Source organism: Artibeus jamaicensis, unplaced genomic scaffold (assembly GCF_021234435.1).
Source record: "Artibeus jamaicensis isolate MK-2021 breed Jamaican fruit bat unplaced genomic scaffold, CSHL_Jam_final contig_456, whole genome shotgun sequence".
NCBI lineage: Eukaryota > Metazoa > Chordata > Mammalia > Chiroptera > Phyllostomidae > Artibeus > Artibeus jamaicensis.
The window spans coordinates 746,339-764,537 of NW_026521839.1; the positions used below are offsets into that span (position 1 = coordinate 746,339).

Sequence of the window (18,199 nt, forward strand, 5' to 3'; positions counted from 1 at the left end):
ACTCTGTTGATTAAATAACCTCGGCTAATTAGCTGGGAATAACCAACTTGCCCTTGGCCCCCGGCACAGTGATGCCCTCCCTCCTGGTTTCCTGCCTGTCAGTGCTTCCAGGTTTCTCTTTAGGTAATTTCCCTTATTTTTCTCTTTTTCTCTCCTTTTGCTTAAAAGACTGACACACAGTTTAATAATCAGCCAGCCAGTGTTGTACAAAAATGAATAAGGCATCATTTAATATGGTCAACCCTGCCCAAGACAGGTATGCAGCCTGGTGTGCCAGGAACTGAGGGGACTTGGCAGTAAGGGGACCTTGCCTGCAGCCACCAACCTGCCTCTGGTCCCTGGTAACATGGTCAGTGAAAGGGAGCAGGCTGCCCACCAGGAAGAGTACCGAGTACAATGGAGGGGAGGGCTGGGAGGTGGAGAAAGACCCTAGCACTGGCTTCCACAACAGAGTCTGCACCAGCTTGTCTTTTGAATTGAGGCCTTAAGGTGCTGAATGTGGCAAAATTGGTTGTAAACAGGAAAGAAGGGTTCCAGAACTGTTTCCAGCAGCAGCAAGGACAAAAATACAGTTAATCAAGGCCCCAGCCAGTTTTATTCCACCAGTCTTGTCTTCGAATGATTGTTTAGAGGCTGAGGTGTGACCTCATTTTTCTAGCTCAGCACTAGCTGGATTCCAGAAACTCCAGAGTACCAAGTTCTCCATCTAACACAGAGTCCCCTCTGTGTCTTCTGGCAAGAAGCTCAGCACTTCTCTAACATTTTCTGCTAACAGCAAAGTACTTTGCTCACATATAGTAATTAATCCCCAACACCCCAGACCCACAGACATCATGATGCCTGTTTTCTAGATGGAGAGACTGAAAGACATTTGGGCTTGAGTGCAAGGAGTGCTTGTGTTGACTCCGATTTGCTTTATTGCTTTGGGTGTGCAAGCCCCTGTGTCATCTTTTCTAACTGTGCCATGAGTCCTTCAGAACTTGCTCAGGTGGCAGCAGCCACCCAGTAAGGCAGGAGCTTGGTCCTTGACAATTTTTATGTCTTTCTGTGTAGAAAGTTCAAGGAAAATGAGTGGTGGCCCACAGTCATAAGGAGGACACATGTGTCAGGTGGAGGTTGCAAGAAAGAGAAATATCCTGGCTAACTGGGCGTAAAGGGGTTTATGGGGGGCACTGGTGGGGTGGGAAAGGCTTGGAAACAGGTCCAAGGGAGGCTGCTGAGGACTCTGAGGCAGGAATTGTCCAATCAGATGCTCCTGTTTGTGTTCTTGCCAGGAGTGGTCTTCAAGTTGGTCCACTTTCTTTCCTTCCTTGTTCAGGTTTCCAAGTCCAAAGAGGGAGTGTTAGCTTGGGGGATCCTGTCCATTAGTTGTAGTGATGGGTTGAGAAGGAGGAGGAGGAAGAGGAGTTGGTTTCTTCAATCTCTGAAAAGGGAGGAACCTTCTGCCTCCTACCAAGACTGTGCAGAAAGAGGACACCCAAAGGATGTTACAAAGGAGTTTGTGTGAAAATTGACAAGTATCTGCACAGTCTGAGCCCATGGCTGCCTCCAGGGACTGGGAAAACTTGTCCCAGTGGTAGAGATGCAGTTGTGTCAACACTGGTGCATGGATGGTATCACCATCTAGCACAGAGGGCTGGAGCTGTGGACAGCTCCTCGGCCTTGTCCTCTCTTGGTAACTAAAAGGCTCACTTGCTGAATGTTAAACCAAAATCCTGACATTTTCATCAATTCTGCTCTACCCACAGCTAGTTCCAAAATTCTGGCTGGCTCAGTTCATTAGGGGACAATGCTAAGGAGAGCACGGTGCATATGTCCAGGGTCACCTCACCCCTTTGAGGCCTGGCTGTTTATAAAAGGCTGCGCTGTACAGCAAGGGGGCTGGTGCCAGTGCAGAGCAGCAAACAGGAAACTTGGGGGGTGGGGAAGGAGCTTAACACACAGAACCCATGAGCAGAAACATGTGTCCAGCCCACTGAGTTCTAATACAACCTCGCTGACAAAAGACAGCATCATGGAGCCCTAAGAAGTGGGAGGAGTTAACCTTTCCACAGTGGAAAGGCTAAGGGTGAGCTGCTGCCACATAGACAGATTGGACATATGTCATCCACGCCCAAAATTACTGGGGATGGGAGCTTTCTCTGAATCAGGAAGGCCATCAGGGAAAACGTCCACCCACACAAAGCATTGATCCTCTGTTACCTAAGAGCCCTCAGGAGAATATACTGTGACAGGAACTTGTTCTTGGAAATGCTGGTGCTCCAGACACAAAAACACCCAGCAGCACAAGCACTACCTCACTATATGCATATGTTCAGATTCCTATGAGCTGGGGGTGGGGGAGGTGAACTCAGCAGTGGTTTATGGTGTGGAAACTTGATCCACTGTCAGACATGCATCCATACAGGAGGGCGTGAGTCTACACACTTGCTCTTCTGGAGAACACAACAGGGGGAAAGGGAAGCTGAAACTGGAGAACACTGGGAGGGAATCCCATGTGCATTCTGGTTATGGCGAACACGTCCTGATGACCCCAGCAGAGTCTGTTTACACCTGCTGTACTGAGTGTCCCTCTCTTATCTAGGGACACTTGTCTAGTGTGCTAGTTTGGATAATAAATTATATGACCACTTTTATTCTAATGGTTCTTTCATGGCCCAAACAGGACTTTGAGCTAAGGCGTGGTGAATAAGCAAATGCCCTAGTAGTGGGCATGGCCCTAGGAACTCATGTTGGATCCCACAAACTGTTCATGAGTTATAATAGGCATCCTCCTAGCTCCTCAGTGTCACTTTTAGACCACTGTCCCACCTTCTCCACACCTGCCAGCTTTGACTCCTATCGCCAGACTCCAACATCATTTCTCCTTAGGTCTCTCCCCTCATTCCTAGAAGATTTTAGCTCCCGGCTCACTGCCCTTCTCTACATCACACCTGACCCTACCATGGTGATTTCATCTAGTATTAGGACTTTAAATGCTGCCTCAAGCCTGGATCTCTTTCTTAAATGCTGGACTTAACCAATACTTTCACTAAGATTACTAATAGGCATCTGAGACTTAATTTGCTGCCAACAAATTTTTGCTTTCCTCAATGTCCCCCAAAACCTGTTTCTGTTTTGGTTTTCACTTCCATCTCAGTAGAAGGCAACTCTATCTTCTAGGGACTAAGGGCAAAGTACTTGGACTCCCTTTGAATCCTCTATTATTTCATGCTCGATACTGGATCTGTCAGAAAACTCTTGTCTCTACCTTTGGAGTATAAGCAGGATATAAAATCATGTCTCCCTCCCTCCATGGCTCACACCATGGTTCAATTTACTGTCACTTCTCCCCTGGATAATGACAGTATTTCCTTAGCTCATCTCTCTGCCTCTAGCCCAACAGTTTATTTTCAGCCCAGCAACTAGAGGGATTCTGGTTCAGACTGAAGTTAGATCATGTCAGGTCTCTGTTCACACCCTGCAACAGGGTTAAAGTCAAATTCCTCATTATGACCTAGGAAATTCTCCAAGATCTGACCCCTGTTACCATTCTGACCTCATCTCCTACTAAGCTACTGCTCACTGGTTTTAATCCAGCCCTACTGGCCTTCATGTCAGGCTCACTCCTACCCCAGGGCCTTTGCTCAGGAACTTGTTCCTTTGGCCTGGAATACACACCCTTCCTGGTTCACCTGGTTCATCCACATGGTTCACCTCCCTGACCAACCTGTTAGAACTTTAATCACCCCAACACGAGTTCTATCTCCCTTTCCTGATTTTTCTTAGCTCTTATCTAACACCATCTACATTACTTATGTATCTCGTTTTTTGTCTGTCTCTCTTACTAGAATGTCATCTCCTGGGGGCAGGGGTTTTGTGTATTTTGTTCCCTGGTGTTTCTCCAGGGTCTAGACAGGTGACTGACATGTGTCAGTGCTCACTAAATATTTGCTTAATAAATGAATTAAAGTATCAGTCACAGACACCTTAGTTTGCTTTTGGAGATTTCTCAACTTTCTAACAAATCCTGAGAACCTCCCAGAAAGGGAAGCAGTTGATCTTCTGCTTCAACTTTCTACCCATCTTTTTTTTATACAAGCCTGGACCTAAGGGTACCCAGACTTTGTCCATCCTCTTCCTAGAAAGGGGGTCCCCCACCTCACCAGCTAGCTTAATGGAAAAATCTATGAGTTAGAAAGTGCAGCCTTTTATGGAACCAAAACCTTCTAAGTTGTAGCCATTGGCTGGCTCACTTCCCCTTCATGGAATGAATCTATTTCCTGGTCTACCCAGTCAATGATGGTCCTTCTGACCCTTCTTTCTACAGCTTAAAAAATAACCCCAGTTTATCAGTTTCTTCTGTTTTGTGGGTTTCAGTCTCCTCACCATCCCTGCTGTCCTCCTCTGGACTCAGCACCTTGCCTCCGTGAAGGTCCCCAAATGGAAGGTATGGCTGCAGGAGTGAGCTCGGGGAGGACAGCTAGAGTAGCACTTTGTAATTATGACTCTCCGTTATGTCACAGAGACAGCATTTGATGTGTGCTGATGGCTTCGCTGCCTGTGATCGGCTTTGTCTGGGCTGCTGGGGGTGAGGGTAGGAGGAGTTAGGGATAGTTTGGGGGTTTGTGTGCAATGCGGTTGTGGTATGAGGTAGCTGGACAACCTATGGTCCAGTGAAACCAGCAGGTATGCCGGACAATGAAGGCTGGGAAGGAGCTGTTTGGGAAGAAGACTTGCAGGGTAACTAACATTTTACCTGGGGTACAGATGCACAAGTAGTGGTCTGAGTTCAAGGACACTGCTCCCACCCAGCATTCTGGGAAGTTGGCCAAGGTAGGTACTCTGGGTGGTCATCTGACCTTCACAGTTCTCCATTCTGCCACTAGATGGAGTGCGAAGATGGAGAATGTGTAGTGGGATTTGGGGGGTTTGTACAGAAAACCAGAAATCTAGTTCTTGGGCAGGTTGCTTAACTCTCCATCAATTTCCTTATCTATAAATCAATATCTACTTTACAGGATATTTTAATCCTTTAAGGTATAGCCAAGGAGTTAAAAAAAACTTGAAAGCCCTTATAAACTGTGAAGAACTATAAAAAAAGATAACTATTTTGGCTATTTAAAAAGAAATTAAAGTGTTAGGCAGGTACTAGAGCAAAAGCTGTTTCTGGGCCCACACTTTTGAAGAGCATTGAGTCCTTCAGCAATTTAACCCACAGATGGCCCTGGCCTAGACAACCTGACAGCTTGATGCCTGAGATTAGAGAGGACTTACCTGAAAATGGGGCTGACGTAGTTGTTGGGGAAGATGCCAACTCGCCCAGTGACCAAGGAGACACCCCTGAGCCAGCCGTCCTGGTACTTCCCCAGGACCCTGACACCCTCTCCCTTCTGCAGGTCCAGCTCATCAGGCCCATGGGCTGAGTAGGAGTGCAGGGCTACAAACCTGGGGAGACATGGGACCAGTGAGGGATGGACATGTACATGCCTAGGGGAGGGCAGGGAAGCAATGAAGGGCGGAGGGAGAGGGCAGCTGCAGCTCAGGGGTTAGCAACAACAACCTCAATGTGTAAGGCAAAGGAAAGTGTTGAGAAGCCCTGTGCCTGGTTTTAGGAGTTGTAATCCCCCCCCCCCCCCCGCCATGGCTAAGGATAAATGAGCAACCTCCGGAATGTGAGCCCCTAAGGAGACAAAGCTTGTCCCTGCTTCATCCCCTTCCCCCAATGCTTGGTTGGTTAGTCTATGATGGGTAAGACCCCTCAGAGGGGAGGCAACCTAAGCCAGACATGATCACTTGGGAGGCCATCATGGAAGGACTCAGGGAGGGGCTGCAACAAAGAGGGAGCAGTGGACTCTCGCCCCCCAGCTTTGACAAAGCCCGAGTCCCCATGTTCTCTGGGAGAAGTGCTTCCTGGCTCTAATCCCCTTAAGCCTGAATACCTGTTGGGGAGGGCGTGCAGCTCCTTGTCTTACTAGAGTGGTATCAAGGTAATCATGCATAAGAAAGAATTCCTAAAATTCCTGTGACACCTGCTTTGCTAAGAGTGTTTTCACTCATATGTTAAGGGTCTGAGCAGGAAATGAGTATGTCTCCCAAAGTTTCTGCAACCCCCTTACCTGACAGACTCTGACTCAGACTAAGCCCTCAGGTTTCTTTAAAATGTTATCTACTGTTTGATCCTTACTGCCCTGTATTTTGTGTATTATAACCCAATAAAAGGCCCTGGAGGAAGGGGCTCCTGGCCTTTTTCCCCTGAGAAATTAGCCAGCTCTCCTCCCCAAGCAGATCATGTCTTGGTAGTGTTACTTTCATCTGTGGTAGACTGGGGGGGGGACTTGCGGGCAAAGTCGCCCCCACAGGAAAGTGGCAGTGATACAGGGTGCAGTTAAGGGGGAGCCCCCCCCAAAAGATTTGGAATGGTGTCCAGAATTCAAAGTGTATTGAGAATATTGGAGAGACATAAAAGATGTCCTCACCACCCCCTCCCCCCAGGTGTGAGTTGGGAAAAGGAACAAATGGAGCAGGGCCATTGAGAGTTTTGCATAGCAACAGTTTTGCAGCTAACCTCTGGAATGATTATTTAACATATCTATAACCTTTAACTGGTTTCATAGATATGTTAAGTAGCTATGTCCAAGTTTTGAGCCAGGTAGAAGGGGAAGCCACGGGTTTTCAGAAGAGTGAAAGAGTACCACTTGGCTTTGCCAGAATGGGGACCCCTGCATCCAGATGAAAGAGAGAGCCATGCAGTTTCAGCAAAATAAGGGTCCCCTCTTGGCCAGGTGAAGAGAGAACCACGTGGTTTTGGCAGAGTGCGGACCCCCTCTTTCCCAGGTGAAAGGGAAAACCACGCAGCTTTGCCAGAATGGAGATCCCTGCAGCCAGGTGAAGAATAAAGACACATGCTTTTGGTGGAGTGTGGACCCCTGCAGCATTGGTAGAAGAGGTCCACGCGGCTTTGGGGTGCCCCCTTTGGCCATGTGGCCTGGAAACCAGGAGTGACTTTGACTGGAACTGGGTACAAAGAACTCTTTGCCAGTGGACTGTGAGAGGGTACCACATAACTTTGGATTAACTAGAGAGAGATCCTGCCTGCACGGTGATACAGCTGACGGTGCCAGTGGCCTGAAACAGAAACGTGTGTTCTTTTCCTGATTTACGGTACCCGGAGTTGGGACAGTGGGAGAAGGGAGAGCTGTGTGGGTGTAGGTGTACCTAAAGGACTTTGATATTTTAGTGGAGGCATTAAGCCTAAATAGCATTAAATAAACATTTCATTTCCTTTTCACAAATCTCTGGCATTGAGAGATGTCTTTCCAATTGGCGGTGGACAGAAGAGCCCAGTAGATATTAGTATTCTGTCCTTAGGAGGGGCCCCTGTTCTGTAGCAGTTTTTGGCATCCCTAGGTGGGCCAAATACTGCCCCCCCCAGACCTCTTGTTCGGTAACAGCAGAGCCTGGTCAATACACTCACAGAAGGGTGATGCCCTCTCCATCTCCTCTCACTTCCATGGAGTGTCACACAGCTGCAAGTCACACAGCTGCAAGTCACTAAGTTAGGCCACATCAACATTTTGACAATGGGGAAACTGGCCTACTACAGAGAAAGGAATTGGTGACCAGGAATTAGTGGTAGAACTGGGTCTCAGCCCCAGATATGCCAGCTCTACGGGGAATGCTTTCTCATCCAGCTTAGAAAATAGTTGCAGCCAGCAAGCTTCCAGGAAATGAGAGGCCAGCTGGAAGCTTCTCAGATCCACTCCCTCTCCAGAGAGCAGAGACCTGTTTCCTCTTACCGCCCCACCTTCCCCAATGGCCTGAGGAGCTAGCTTCACGTAGGTAGGGCAGTGGGCACTGGGAAGGGGGCTGGGTTAACTCTAGTTCTTTGGCACACAGTGGGATGGAAGGGAATAGGCGTAATATGGAAAAAATGTCCTGGCTTAGAGCAGTGACTTTCCACTCTGCTGTCCACGCAGGAGTCAGGCAGGTTACATCCAGGTATGAGTTGGGGGTGGGGGCAGGTGAAGAAGCACCAGGGGGAATAGTGAGGCTGTGGAAGTGAGAATACCTGGCTGATTTTAATCTGTTATTAAAAAATAACCCACTTTACCATGGCTGGTGTGGCTCAGTGAATTGAGTGCAGGCCTGCGAATCAACAGGACACCAGTTCAATTCCCAGTCAGGGCACATGCCTGGGTTGCAGGCCAGGGCCCCAGTAGGGGGTGTGTGAGAGACAACCACACATTGATGTTTCACTCTTTCTCCCTCCCTTCCCCTCTCTAAAAATAAGTAAATAAAATCTTTTTAAAAACAACCCACTTGGTGTACCAGATTCAGGGGTTACTAGTACATGGCCCTCAGGCCAGTCAGTCCTTAGGAAGCCCTTCTAGATTCTAAAGACTCTGAAAGGTTCTATCAAATGGCCAGGGGTGGGTGGGGGGTGGAGTATTCTCATCTGCAAGGTTTTTTTCTCTTCTATAAAATGCTACATTTATTTTTCACTGATCGCTAAAGCAACATCTATTTATTTATAACCCAACATTTTGAATCTCAAAGAAGACAATAGAAATTGTTCCATACACAATCTTCCAGTAATGTCTTGGTATATAACCTTTTAGTCTCTTTCTAGTTTTATAAAATAATGAGCTAGGCTGCTGTGTTTTGCTAATTTGTACTTCTCACTATTATTTCCATTTGCAGTTGTGAAAGGTGGGGAGCTGTTTTCTCTCTGGGTGGGATGGCTCTGGAATGGTGATGCTCAATGGCAGACGGATGGCAATGGCGACCCATCTGCGCCAGGACTGAGGGCAGAGGCTGAGCTTTCTACTCACATGTTAGCTGAGAGGTGCTGCTGGGAGCCAGGCAGACTGACGATGGCTGTGGAATGTCCTGGGATGGTGGGCGTGGGGTGATATGTGCACACCTACACAGACAGAAAAGACAGCTGAGCTGAACCAGTGAGCATCACTTGTAGGCCCTTGGCAGAGCTGCTGCAGAAAGGCCTGATGCATCTGGAAACCAAGACTCGTGCCCAGCACCACCCATCCTATGTCTTCACTATGGTTTTCAGGTATGGAAAGCACAGGGTGGGGTTAGATTGGTTTGTGTCCTGGGGGTTGGGGGTGGCATACCAAGGCTGCATTTCGAAAGGCTGCTCAGATAAGGCAGAGGATGAAGACCAGTGGGATTTACAGTCACCAGTGTACTGCCAGAATCCTGAATCCGTTCCCTTAGCCCCTTCCGACTCATCTCCCAGTACATGAAAACCTACTCTCAGGAATGTGCTACATTGGCTAATATTGACTGAGAGCTTAACACTTGCCAGGCAGTTTGAAGCATTTCACAAGGAAATTTAATCTTTATTAAATGTACTCATTTTGGGGTAAGAAACCGAGAGAAAGAAAGGTCACTCAATTAGTATGAAACAAAAAGTAAAACAAGGTAGTGAAGGTTTTGACAGTCCCCTCCTTTTACCCCACCCCTTGACCCCCAGCTTATCCAGTGACTTATGGAAGGTGAATTTGAATCCTCTTCACTTTTTCAGGACAGAAGAGGGAGCAACAATGCTATAAGCTCCTAAAATGTCTCCCACCCTGGGACCTTGCCTGTTATCTAATCTACTCCCTTGCTCATTTCCTTCTTGGCCCATATCACAGGCCATGATTGTTTCCTTATTGACTAACTATTCCCCACTAGATTCTAAATTCCATGAGGGCAAGGACTATGTCTTGTCCATCCCTGTATTCTGTGCTTGATATATCGTTGTAGCTTAAAGAACAAATGAACTGAAAGTTTTCCTACCCAGTACACCAGGACTGATGAAAGCTCAACCCTCTCCATGCCATCCAGAGTAAATACATTCCAACTGCCTTCAGTTACTCATCCATACGAAATGGCAACTATATATTTGTGCCTTTTCAGAACTCTGTTTCTGTGGCTACAACTGTTGCATATGAGTGGTTGGGCAAGTGAGTGCATTACTGAGTGCACGTGTCTCTGGCTGTCTGTGCAAGGACGCATGTTTGGAACCCATGACAACTGTATGTAGATGTGTGCTGGCATTGGTCTATTGGATGTCGGATTATGTTCATGCATGTGGGCCTGTGAATTGATATGCACATATGCTATGTGAAATTATATGTATGCATGTATGGCTGTGTATGTAATTGTAAATGTCTGGGACTGTGTGTATGTTTGTGAACTCTAGAGATGTGTGCGGGTATGTATGACTATAGTTTTGTGTGTGTCTGGGTTGATGGTTGTGTAAATGTATGTGTGACATTATGAGAATCCAGTTATAGGATCAAAAACTATTCTAGTTAGATAATAACAGGATTGGCAAGAATGTAGAGAAATTGAGATCCTTATACAGTGCTGGTGAAGTGTAAAATGGTATGGCCCCTTTGAAAGCCCTGCTCCTCAAATGGCTAAACTTAGAATTCCATATTACCTAGTAAGTCTACTCCTAGTACATGCCCAAGAGAAATGAAAACATAGGCCCACATAAAAATTTGCACACAAATGTTATAGCGGCATTATTCATAATTGCCAAAAGGTGGCAATAACGCAAATGTTCACTGACTGATGAATGGATATATAAGCAATGGTATATCCATACAATGGAATATTATTCAGCCCTAAAAAATGAAGCATTGACACATGCTAGGATATGGATAAACCTTGAAAACATTATGCTAAAAGAAGACAGATGCAAAAAGATGACATTACATGATTCCATTTATATGAAATGCCCACAGTAGGCAAATCTATAGAACTAGAAAGAAGATTAGAGGTTTCCAGGGGCTGGGGACATAGGCAGACATGGGAATGATAGTTAAAGGGTAGAATAGTTACAGGACACAGGGTTTCTCTTTGCAGCAATGAAATGTAAAATTGTGGTCATAATGGTTATGCATATCTGTGGGTATATCAAAAACCACTGAATTGTATACCCTGAGTAGGTGAATTGTCTGGCATGTGAATTATATCTCAGTAAAGCTCTTTTAAAAAGTATTCCATAGTCATACATCTGAGGCTCTCTAACAACTGCATAAAGAGTTCTGAGCTTTGCAATGAAATGTTGTCACACCAGTTCTCTCAGACAGAGATGAAAAGGAAATGGCTCTAGGCTAGGCAGCTCCTTTTCTGTGACTGGGCAAGGCAAATCCCTGCCAGGCTTAGGAGCTGTGCCAAGGGAGAGCCTTGTTATGCAAACAACTAATCTTATGTTTATACAGACTTGCAAACCACTGATTAAACAGCATGAACTTCATGTAACATCCATGTCTTTCCAATGTTATGTTTGAGTGAAAAACCCTTCTATCAATAAACACTATTACTCTTTAGGGAGGAGGAAGATGCTAGAATGCACAACTACCTCTCTGTGACACAGGGCTCTCTCCTTTTCCTTCTCTAGGCCTTCTCTGGGGAGGGCGTATTTCCCCCTATTTGGTACGTGGACCCAGGACTGAAATTTGTGGGCTTGTGATGGAATTCTTTCTCATATGGAATGGGAAGGAAGGGCAGGTTCTCAGGTTTTGAGGTGTCTGGGAGAGGACTGGAGAGGGGGAAATCGTGGCTGAGACCGAGGGTGGGGGGAGAGTCAGCAAGTGAGACAGAGACCATGGGAAGAAGAGACAGATTCAGAGGGATCAAGGGAGGAAGGAAGAAGAGGGAGATTAAAGACTGGAAAAATTCTTACAACCCATTCAGAAGTAGACAAACAACCTAATAAGAAATGAGTGGAAACAAGATATATTGAGTGGCCAATGCAGAAAGAGATTCTCAACATCAACAATGATAAAATATGCAAATTAAAACTACATGAGATACCACTATAAACATAAAAGAATAGCTAAAGTCAGAAAGACTGACTGTACCAAGTGCTGGTGAGAATGTGGAGCAACTAGAACTCACATACTGCTGGTGGGAATGTAAATTGGTACCGCCACATTGGAAAACAAGTTGGCCATTTAAAAAAAGTAAATATACATTTCCCATGCTACTCAGCAATCCTACTCACAGTATTTGTCCAAGATAAATGAAATGAAAATGTGTCCATACAAGGACTTGTACATGAATGCTCATAGCAGCTCTATTCATTTCAGCCAAAACTGGGGAGTGAATGAACCAAGTATAAGATAGTGGCATATGCCTCAGCAATACATGCAATGACATACATGCCTCTTCACATCATCTTAAGTAAAAGAAGCAGGACACATAAGACTATATGTTCTATGATGCCATTTATATGATATGCCTAAAAAAAAAAAAACTACAGTGACAGAAAACAGATGAAGGGTGGCTCCTGCCAGGGGTGGGGAGAAAGGATTGCAAAAGGGTGCAAGAAAACTCTTTGGCTGATGAAAATGATCTATAACTTGATTTTGGTAGTCATTACACACCTTGATACATTTGCCAAAAGCCACTGACCTGTGTACTTAAAATATTTGAGCTTTATTGTAACTATAGCTCAGTAAAGTTATTCAAATGTGAATGAATTATCTAGTTGGTAGGAAGCATCCAAGCAGCCTTAACTTGGCACAGCCCAAGCTCTAAAATGGTCAGCAAAGAGTATAGGGAGGTCTCAGTTTAAGAGTGGGCAGCTGGCAAGTGACCCTCATTTCAGGAGGCCACCTGAATAGGAGGAAACCTATGGATCAGAGATAGGCTCAACAAGACAAAACCAAAATTGAATAAATGAATGAATGGATGAATGCATGATTGGAGGGATAGGAAAAGAGACGAAGATAGATAAAGGCAGACAAAAAAGAAACCAGTAGGGAAGAAGGAAGACAGAGCAAGACAGAACCACATAGGCAACTCCAGCTTCTGAGGAGGCAAGTCTTTTCCTGTCACTGGGATGCAAGCCAGGGGCCCACTCTCCTGGAGTGAAAGAGCCTAGTGAGTGGTTCCTTGGGGGTCAACTTTGACCTCAGGTCCCTGCTTGGAGGTGGGATATGAGATCCTTCAGCCACTGGTACTTCCTGGCACAGGGTTTGCCAACCTGAGTAGGATTAGAGAGTGGGTGTGTACTTCTGCTACAATCTAAAAACATTTTTCTTGCTTTTGAAGGAAATGACTCATTTTAAAGAAGTCTTTATCACAAACAGAAGAATCCACAGCTGCGTGGCCTTGGGGTGTTTCAGGTCTCTAGGTGTTATAGGAGGGAAGAAGGTGGCCTGTAACCTGGCACAAGGTTGTTAGCACATTCCTCCTGCCCCTGAGCCTTCCCCAGCAGCCTCCAGGGCTGGCGAGGAGATCCCAGCTCCCTCTCACAATCTGGAGAGGACATCTAGTTCCGTGCTCAGGCATGTGGCCCTAGCATTTACCAGGATGTGTGATCTTGGACAAGTGATAGAATTCTGGGATCCTCCATTTCCTTACCTGAACAATGGGGCCAGAAGGGTATCTCATAGAGTTGTTATCAGGATGAAGTAACACAACCCATGTCAATTGTTCAGCACATTGTAAGTGCTCAATAAATATTACCCATTCAGATCTGCAAAGTGATTAGCTGCTGCATAGGCTGGATGGGGTGGATGGAGCACCTCCTTTTATGCGACAGCCCTACAAGGTCTTGGACCGACAGCAGGGCCCAAGAGAGTGGTGCGGAATGGGAATAAGCAACCTTACGTCCCTATTCTGGAGTAAAAGGTCCCCAGCTTTTCAAAATGTCAGTTTGCCATCCCCCTCCTGGCTCATGCTATGGCACACAGCTATTTCTTTCAGGGCTTGGTGGATACGGGGGTTACTGTATTCCTGGAGTGATCTACTCCAGCAGAGTTGTTGTGGTCCTGCATCTCAGTATTCCCAGGAGCTAACAAGAGCCTGGAACCTACATGTTCTTTCAGGGGTGGGAGAGGAGTTGCATTTTAGAGACAGTAAATGAGGTATCGTTTGGTAGTTTCTATACCCACCACTATGGATAATCCGGGGTTGATCATCTGTCTTTATAAAGTTAAACACTTTCTCTCTAGATCAAGCAACTTAAGAGCCACACACAGGGATTGCAGTGTATGAAATTTATTTGATTCTAATCACTGGGGTTAATGCAGTGAATAAAACACACAGGACTCCTTTTCCATGTGGAACTCACCATGTATACCAGACAGGCAATTAAACCCATAATTATATAAGCGTGGTGCATGTTGGGGTGGGGGAAGTTCAAGATGCTCTGGGTGCCTTCATGCCAGGAGAGGCTGGCCTTGATTGTCAAGAGGTATTTCACTCTCACATGCTATGGTTCTAACGCTAACTTATTGTACACCCTGGGAGGGATGGTGTTGAGCAGAACACTACTGGCATTGTGTTCTTTTTCTTAAAGGGAATGCTTTCAACAGTTCATCATTAAGTATGATGTTTGCTGTCAATTTTATATAGATTTCATTTATCATGTTGAGGAAATTCCCTTTAATTTTTAGTTTGCTAAGATTTTAAAGAATATAATGAATGGCTATAGAATTTTATAATTTCTTTGTATCTATTGAAAGGATCAGTTGGTTTTTCTCCTTTAATTTGTTAATATAATACATTGCACCAATTAATTTTGTAGTATTAAACCAACCTTTTAATCTTGGGAAAAACCCAACTTAATTATGATGTATTTTATTTTTATATATTCCTGAGTTTGATTTGCTAATAGACACTTGAATGTCTATTAGCATCTATGTTTATGGGTGAGGTAGAACTAAAATGTCCCTTTCTTATGTTGTTGTTTTTCTGGTTTTGACATTAATAATATCTTAGCCTCATGAATAAATAGGGGAATGTTTTCATCCCCTCTGGAAGAGTTTGTAAAAAGTCAAAGTACCCACTTCTTGAAAATGTAAAAAAACTCACTTGTATAACTGTCGGGTTTGGGGTTTTCTTTGTTGGAAGATCTTAAATTATTGATTCAATTTCTTTAATGGTATAGTACTGTTCTGAAGGGTTGCCAAGAGCTATTTACCAGATATAAAATGTTTTTTTTCATAAATCCTGTTTTCTGAAGATAAATTCATGATTTATTTATTTGCCTGATGGCCTCTACTGGGGAGAAAAGGTGGTGCATGGATTATCTGCACAGAGGCTTGGAAAACTCCAGCTGGTGTGTACCCCAATACTGTCAGTTCTTGTCCTTTGAGCATGGGGACACTCATTGACTAGGTGGATCTCTTTAACTCCTTGAGACACTATCCAGCCATTGCTAAGAGAATGGACTTTTAGGGCCATCTAAACTGGGTTTGACTTTTGACACTAACCTACTTGCTGTGTGAGACTCAGACATAATTCTTCTGAGCCTTAGTCTCTTCATCTATAAGAGGGAGCAGTAATAAGAGGGAGATACTTCATAGGATTCTTGTGAGAATTCAATCAGAACATGTATGCAAAGTGCTTTGCACACTGTCTGGCTCCTGTGAAATACCCAATAAACAGTTGCCACTATTAGCACCATAAGATGGGAGGCACTCGAGGCGGATCCATGAGAAGAGGCAGGTGATAGAACTTTCTTGGGGGACTGGATATAAGAGGGAAAGATTCATCCTCAGGGACAAAAGGGCCAGCTACACCGGTCCAGATTCCCTTTGGGTAAGACCCAGTGATGAGAGATTGACCATGTGCCAGGGGCACATATTCAGGACTCAGTTTCCTGACACTGGATTGGGATATTCACATAAAGCTTCCAGTGAAGGGCAAAGCCTGGCACTGTGCATAGTTGTGCGCTGCACTGGCTTCTTGGGAAAAAGGCAGAAAATGTAACCCTCCCCTCAAACTACAATGACCAAATCCTGTTCTCTGAGCCGAGTCCTTCAGTTGATTGGGCACAGAGTGTCCTCAGCCCTGCCACTCCCCATTCTGTCTTCTGCCTCATGCTTTCCTGAGCCCAAATGGCCTGCTGTCTTTGAGGCAGCATTTTAGCACCAAAGCAAAGTCTGATGGGGTGAGGGTTATTAGTGGTTTCTGACATATCAAAACCTTAATTATAAGCCACGTACTCCTAATCATACCAGTCCACTTGAAGAAGTGACTCTTGACCGTAATTATAATTAAATCCTCTCACTAGGCCTCATTAAAAGCCACAAAATTTAAACAGGCGAAGTTTCTGTTAAGTCTGCTGTTGGTCCCTTTATGACATTTATTCATAGAAGATGCTTGTTATACATACATCTGTTAGGCACTGGTGCCTTGCTGGGTCCTGGGGGTCAGTGACAAAGGCCACTGCTCACTAGGACAGTGAAAACTGTGTGAGAAACCTTCTATCCATGGTACACTGGGGTCCTTCCCTCTGGTTTTCCAGACAGGAGCATCCCAAAGATAAGCAGTCTCTAAACATCTAGAAATTTCCATGTGCTACCCATCAGACTACATGGCTTTATGTACTTAGAGAGTAGTTTCTTATGGTGGAGAGAGTGGGACTGACTGTTGTTTTCTGAACTAAGGAAAGTGGATACACAAGGATGGGAAAAGTAGTATCGAAACCAGTCAAGAGACAATATCGCATAATCATTAGGAACCTGGGCTCTGAATTCAGACCTTTCTGCCCATGGCTCTCTTCTCTGCTGTTCTTCCACCAACTAACCCCAGGCAAATTATTTAATCTACCTGGTTCTAACTTCTTTCCTCTGGTTTGAGTGAGGCTTAGTAGGTTTTTGTCTAAGGACTTGTCTATTTTTATAGGTCTACAGGTCTCACTTAGGGGGAGATAGCTGGAGAAACAAATTGAAGTAGGATTGCAAGGGAAGTAAACTTAAAAAAAACCCTTCTAAAGATTTTAGTGACTTCCACCAAGATAGAGGTGTAGGTGGAAACACTTAGCCTTCTTGCACAACCAAGTTTAAAAACAACAAAGTTTTAGCAACAAAACTGCAGCCAAACCACAGAAAATTGAACTATATGGAAGTCTGACAACAACAAACCCTTCGGCCAAACTGGTAAGAGGGGCAGAGCCAAGAGCAGAGCAGGGTCAGGCAGGAAAGACCCACCGGACGACCCAGGCATGCAACCCAGGTGCACCAGCAGCCATGGGCAGATCCCAGGTGTGGAGTAGCAGGCTGACCCACTGAGGGTTGACCACGGTCACACATTCGTGCACAGATAAACCGTAAACTGCTGAAGGAGCGAGCAGTGAGATGGATCTCGCAGGCCCAGGCGGGCGGGAAGTGGCAGAGGGGACCGCCATTGTCCCTCTCTGACCCGCCCCCACATGCAGCGTCACAAACCAGCGACCTAGGCAGCCCCACCCTGGTGAACACCTAAGGCTCTGCTCCTCCTACATAACAAGCACGAACAGATCAAAACATGGCTCAAGAACAACTCAGAGCCCCAGAGCTGATAAATCTAAGCGACCAAGAAATAGCCAAACTTTCAGATGCACAGTTCAAAACACTGGTGATCAGGATGCTCACAGAACTGGTTGATTTTAGTCACAAATTAGAGGAACATATGAAAGCTAAACTTATTGAAATGAAGGGAATTGCACAGGAAACCAATAGTGATGAAAAGGAAACTGGGTCTCAAATCAAGGGAGTGAACCAGAAGGAAGGAAAAAATGACCGAACAGGAAAATATGAAGAACCAAAAATTCAAAAAAATGAGGAGAGTCTTAGAAACCTCCAGGACATCTTTAAACGTTCCAACATCTGAATTATAGGGGTACCAGAAGGGGAAGAGGAACGGCTACTAGTGGAAAACTTATTTGAACAAATAATAAAGGAGAATTTCCCCAATCTGGCAAAGGCAATAGACTTCCAGGAAATCCAGGAAGCTCAGAGTCCAAAAGAAGTTGGACCCAAGAAGGAACACACCAAGGCACATCATAATTACATTAGCCAAGATTAAAATGAAGGCCCTGGCTGGTATAGCTCAATGAATTGAGCATGGGCCTGTGAAGCAAAGGGTCACTGGTTCGATTCTCAGTCAGGGCACATGCCTGGGTTGCAGGCCAGGTCCCCAGTGGGGGACACATGAGAGGCAACCACACATTGATATTTCTCTCCCACTCTTTCTCCTTCCCTTTCCCCTCTAAAAATAAATAAATAAAATATAAAAAAAAAAGATTAAAATGAAGGAGAGAATCCTAGAAGCAGCAAGAGACAAGGGGACAGTCACCTACAGAGGAGTTCCCATCAGACTGTCAGCAGATTCTCAAAAGAGACCTTACAGGCAAGAAGGGGCTGGAAAGAAGTATTCCAAGTCATGAAATCCAAAGACCTACATCCAAGATTGCTCTATCCAG

General features: G+C 45.3%; 1 protein-coding gene across 4 annotated transcripts in view; it reads right to left on the bottom strand.

Annotated features, from left to right (window-relative positions):
• Nucleotides 1-18,199, bottom strand: part of SH3RF2 (SH3 domain containing ring finger 2) — a 131,195-nt gene that overhangs the window by 25,405 nt on the left and 87,591 nt on the right. For 3 of the 4 annotated variants that reach the window (XM_053666490.1, XM_053666491.1, XM_053666492.1), the window contains exons 6-8: nucleotides 8,814-8,905; nucleotides 5,257-5,427; nucleotides 4,739-4,864 (exon numbers count right to left, since the gene is read on the bottom strand). In XM_053666490.1, the coding sequence (XP_053522465.1) occupies nucleotides 4,739-4,864; nucleotides 5,257-5,427; nucleotides 8,814-8,905 (389 nt within the window). The remainder of the gene's footprint in view (nucleotides 1-4,738; nucleotides 4,865-5,256; nucleotides 5,428-8,813; nucleotides 8,906-18,199) is intronic. The other variant, XM_037163345.2, reaches the window with a different exon arrangement.